Raw genomic sequence first — 5,442 nt, 5'->3', positions numbered from 1 at the left:
TCACTTGCGGACTCGATTGGTTGTCGAGCACGCTTTCGCACGTCACGCAACATCTTCAAAGTAGATAAATAATTTCTACAAACGAGTAGGTTGCTACCGTTCGGCTAGCTAGACTTGGTTTGATTTGCATGTCTCACTTGTAAGACATTAAATATTTATAGGAGAGCTCTTAACTCTTCACCTCCATATCGGAATCCTACACCACTAACTTCTCCATTTAATCCACACTTAATTAATGATCATTAATCTTTCAAAACTTCCAAAAAATAAAAAAATAAAAAACTAAAAAGACACCAACTCTTCATTATAAAATAAAGAAGTGAAAAATCCCTTTTTGAAACCACTTATTAAATATATATAAAATAAAAACTAACAGGATAGTGACCAAATGAATATGGGAAATGGCGTAGGCACGCACTGATGGAGTAGTTGCACCTTTTGTTTTTTTAAAATTTGCTTGGGATAAGCTCATGCTAGCCTGTAAAGGGAATTATTATGCCATTCTTGTAGCCTATATATATAAAACGTACCCTACTCTTCACTAGCTCCACAACACTTCACGATTACTATCTATATATAATAATATAAATAGAATCCGACTCTTTATCACCAGCTCAATAATACCTTGAGAGAGAGAGAGAGAGAGAGGGAGGGAGAGAGATGGAAAAGCTGGTATCAGATGGACTTAGCCGTGGGAGTGTAGTGCCAGAAACATACATATTTCCCGGGGAACAACGTCCAAACACTGTGAGAACTTGCGAAAGCATTCCTGTCGTAGATCTTCAAGGAGGCAGTGAAGATGAAGTTGTCCGAGAAATCCTCAAAGCTGGGAAAGAATATGGTTTCTTTCAGGTTATTTATTTATACAGCATTTTTTTTCTTCGGATTCACGTTCTCTCCACTATAAAAAGAAAATAGTGAAGAGATTACCACTTAGAATGAATCATAGCCATCCACTAAATAAATTAACGATTACGATAAAATTTTCTCTATTTTTTAAGCAGCAGAGAGAATTCAGATCCCATATTTTCCTTGTTTAATGAGTTCACAATCCAAATCCAAATACTTTGATGCTTATATTCACCGAGCATCCTATCCAATAATACATGTTTCTTTCAGAAATCAAGTATACATCAAATTTAAATTTTATTAATTAATTTTACAGATACATAAACTATTGAATGGTTAGATGAACAAGCCAATTCTATTTGTCATTTGGAACTCGTTTCCAGCCCTGCACACGAGCAACGCAGTTCACTTGTATGTGGAAATAGTGCTCAAAATCCCAATTGCAATCTAATCCTTATTGCGGAGAGCGTGCTTATCTGTTTTGATGGATCATGGACTGCAGGTAATTAATCATGGAATTCCAGAAGATCTGGTTAATGACATGATCAGTGTTGCTCAGGAATTCTTTGAGATGCCTGCTGAAAACAAAGCTTGTTATTATTCGGAAGATCCAAGAAAAGAGCCCAGACTTTTTACAGGCCAAGGTTACGGAAAAGAATTATCTCTCTACTGGAGGGACTGCTTCATTATTTCTGCATATCCAGTGGCGAAATTCGAGCATCTTTTTCCAGAAAAACCTGATAATTTAAAGTAACGTATATAACATTAATTCATATATATATATATTGGTGGATATCTTGCAGTGAACGAAACTAGTGCTATATGTTTCAGTAACATTTTTTGCTTTTGTATCTGAAGGGAGATCATGAGCAAGTTTGCACCAGAGGCAAAGGGGTTAGCGGCTAGACTTTTAAGGCTCATCTCCATTGGTTTAGGGCTGGAGGAGGATTATTTGACTGGAAATCGCAGTGGAGGCCCAGTGAAGATGGTTTTTAACTACTATCCGCGATGCCCGGATCCAAGCTTAACATTAGGTTTGCCGAAGCATTGCGATCCAAATCTCATCACTCTTCTCCTTCAAGGAAAAGTTAGCGGGCTCCAGGTCCTGCACGATGACCGATGGGTCTCTGTCGACCCTCTCCCTAACGCCTTTGTGGTAAATTTTGGACTTCTATTTGAGGTAACTTGTTCAATCTCTTACAATTTGGTTTTATGTGTTTCTTTACTAAATTATATTTAAATCGATCCATTTATACTTCAAGATTTTCGTGCATGGTAATATTTTGTCGTAAATCACTAGGTTTGCTTTAAGTTGTTACATTTCGTAATAAATTGCTATGTTTTGTTGTAAGTTGGTCGTATATAAACCATCTGAAATGCACGATGTATTCAATTGAAAAGTAATTCAGAAAGTATTTTGGTTTAAGAGTGATTTTGACAGTGGGTAGCCTAAATGTTAATTAATAGGTCTAAAGTGTTTGGTCTGTCAGCAAAAGATCGTGCAGTTAATTGGATTGGGATAAATTTATTAAAGAGAACCGCGCAATAACTCACTAGTACAAAAAAAGACAGTCCAAACGGTTGCAATAACCGTTTGAACTGTTCTATTTTGTACTAGTGACTGGAAAACCTTTTTCCTTTGGTCTTTTGTGCTGCCGGCACAGGCTTGATGCAGTATGCTTATATACACACTTTTTTTAATGTAGCTTAATTACTGTGAAATATTATTTCATCGGAACAGGTAGTAACTAATGGATTGCTAAAGGCGGTGGAGCATCGAGCTGTAACGAACCATAGTTTGGCAAGAACGTCGATCGCCTTGCCCATCAGGTCCGCCGATGCTCTTCTAAGCAAGGATAACAACCCTCCCCTCTACGGATCCTTCTTGTTTCCAGAATTCTTCAAGATCTTTGCTACCAAGAAAACTGATGATAAAGAAATCATGATGGAAGACTTTAGGATCAAAGGTTAACTTATGCATAAAAATTAAGGATCCCATTATGATTTGTGTGTAAAATTCAGCTGTCATCAGTTTGTGTTAATGTTATTTGTGGTTAGTTTTTGTAAGCGTACGTGTGAATTGTTTCAACTGTTTGTCTAATGCTGAGGGATTGAGTAGTTTGGTGTTGCCTTTTACTACTACTCAGAAGCTAGAAAACTTGGGGCTTTGTTTCTGTAAAATTGCATCTGGGCTTTCTATTGCTACAAAGTATTAATTTGATGCATCATTACCATTCAGAACTAGTGGATTGTTTTTCTTAGTCCTCCGCTGCGTGCGTGACACAAGAAACTTGTGTATAATTAAAAAGTTGACAACACTTTAATAATATTTTCTAATTAAAAAGTGGAGGTAAATTGCGTCACGGGTTATTACAAAATAATGGATATTTGTGTTTGCCATATCACATATGGACAGTGATGGAGCCAAAAATTATTTCTGTCGTGTCAATTGCGTCACGGGTTATTACAAAATAAAGGGTATTTGTGTTTGGCATATCACATATGGATAGTGATGGTGTCAAAAATTAGTGCTGTAGTGTGTGTATATATATATATATATATATATATAGAGGTGAACTTATGTTAACTTAAGTGGACAAGAGGTCTTTGTCCACCAAACTTATATATTGTTTGTGGAAAAATTTGCAGTAAAAGAAATGAAGAAAAATTGATTTGTATTCCTTTAATTTCAGTTACAATTGGATTTCCTGATTACAAAAGAGAGGAGAATGATCTGGATTCCCCCTTTGTTTAAGTCTGGGTTCTTCACGGTGGCGATGAAATGCCTCCCTCGAATGCTCGCGTCGAGTTTGCTTCTCGTTGACGCGGTGGCGATGAAATGCCTCCCTCGAATGCTCGCGTCGAGTTTGCTTCTCGTTGACGATCCGAACGTCTTGATTCACTGGAATTCACTGGAACGTGATTTTCTCCTCACGATTTGACGTTGTGGAGAACTTGCGTGGCAAGTTTGAAAATAATTCTTAACGAGTTAATAACTTAGAGCGAGTTTTAGAAGAACTTGAAGAGCAAGTTTTGAACTCTGATCGAGTTGATAACTCCGAACGAGTTTGAAACTCTATGAAAGAGTTGATTTAACCAAAAATCGGTTTGACAAGCTAAGGCCGAAAGCTTTAAGGAACTTTTTCGCTGCAGGAAGCTCCAGTAATTCCCCCAAAAAGTCAGCCGAAGATCTCTTCTTTGCTGCCAATTCTCAGGTCCAAAAAGCCAGCCTTTAACTCGGTTGAGTTTATCCCTATTTATAGGAGATTAAGGGGTGTAACCACCCCCTTAATTCGCTCCTAAGTGGGGCTGAATGAGGTGTAAACGCCCCCTTAAACAGCTCCCCAAATCATGGGGAAAACAGTTATAAAACCGTTCAATTCGTGCTTTGAACGAGTCAAACGCTAAAAAATAGCTTTTAGGGCCCGAACTCTGCGTTTTTAGACTAAAAACGCAGAGTTGAGCCTATTTTGGTGGTTGAATGCACAGGTCGCGCTGCGTTGTAAATCTTAAACGTAGAGTTAGGACGCAGAGATGAATTCTGCGTTTTGGCATCTAAGACGCAGAGATGAACTCTGCGTTTTGGCATCTGAGACGCAGAGATGAACTCTGTGTTTTGGCATCTGAGACGTAGAGATGAACTCTGCGTTTTGAACCTGGGACGCAGAGTTGGGCTCTACAAGAACTCTGTGTTTTGAGTCCATATTTTCGAGTTTGGAACGCAACCACGACCTCTGCGTTTTGAATCTCAAATGCGGTCACGACCTCTGCGTTTTTAGTTTAGAACGCGGGTATGACCTCTGCGTTTTGAGTTCAGAACGCGGGCATGACCTCTGCGTTTTGAATCTTGGATGCAGAGGTGAGCCTCAGGCGTGCTCAGTGAGCTTCAGGCTAAGTCAAATGTTCAGGCGAAGTGCAGTCTCACAGACGGACTTCAGAACATAACTTGCTGCGAAGAACAGGTCATAACTTTCAAACCGTAAGTCGGAATTGGACGAATTATATATGAAAATCGGCTATCTCGACGAGACGGAGCAGACCAAACCGACCCCATAGGGTTCGGTTTGCTCCGTTAGTTTTGCCAAACTCCTTACGGTTTGAGAGATATCAACGTTTTGATTTGAAGAGATCGTCGATTTGCAGTCTCAAACAAGTGCAGGGGGGAAAAAGGAGTAGAAATGTCACATCGCCTAGTTGGCCACTATCTAACGAGTTTGACTATCAGATGTAGCTGTTAACATGATAGTTGTTGGATCTACCATCCTACTGAAAAGGATTATCTTTAGTGGTCGTAGTATCTCCCCCTGACTGAGAAGATTAGGCTGGGTCCGATTGCTCAGGTTGATCCTGCCTACTTTGTTCTTCAGCTCTAATCCTGCCAATAATCTTTTGAGGCTGTTCGCCTTGAGAGATTAGTTAACTCCAGGAACGACATTCTGCAACTCTCATTCGGGCTAGAAGGTCGGTCTGCAAGTTGTGTTGATAGGTCTCCACTAAGATAGATTGTGTCATACCTGTCGGACATCGTAGAGTCATGTTTCGAAACCTTTTGACGAAGGCTTTGACAGACTCCCTCTTCTTCTGCTTAGTGGC

General features: G+C 39.3%; 1 protein-coding gene across 1 annotated transcript; it reads left to right on the top strand.

The window, feature by feature from the left end:
- LOC109850937 (2'-deoxymugineic-acid 2'-dioxygenase-like) lies at positions 545–3,002 on the top strand. Its single transcript, XM_020421022.1, has 4 exons — positions 545–852; positions 1,352–1,599; positions 1,708–2,029; positions 2,591–3,002. The coding sequence occupies exons 1-4, from the start codon at positions 661–663 to the stop codon at positions 2,819–2,821; spliced, it is 993 nt and encodes a 330-aa protein (XP_020276611.1). The 5' UTR covers positions 545–660; the 3' UTR covers positions 2,822–3,002.

This window comes from Asparagus officinalis, chromosome 7, assembly GCF_001876935.1.
Source record: "Asparagus officinalis chromosome 7, Aspof.V1, whole genome shotgun sequence".
In the NCBI taxonomy this organism is placed as follows: domain Eukaryota; kingdom Viridiplantae; phylum Streptophyta; class Magnoliopsida; order Asparagales; family Asparagaceae; genus Asparagus; species Asparagus officinalis.
Note: the sequence above shows the minus strand (reverse complement) of the source record. Positions and strands in the feature narration are given on the sequence as shown.

What these genes read in the sequence shown, in the direction of transcription:
- LOC109850937 (XM_020421022.1), top strand. Translation starts at nt 661, where the DNA reads ATGGAAAAGCTGGTATCAGATGGACTTAGCCGTGGGAGTGTAGTGCCA. An exon ending in AAGAATATGGTTTCTTTCAG is followed by an intron (nt 853 to 1,351) that starts GTTATTTATTTA and finishes CATGGACTGCAG; the next exon opens with GTAATTAATCATGGAATTCC. An exon ending in ATTTTGGACTTCTATTTGAG is followed by an intron (nt 2,030 to 2,590) that starts GTAACTTGTTCA and finishes TCATCGGAACAG; the next exon opens with GTAGTAACTAATGGATTGCT.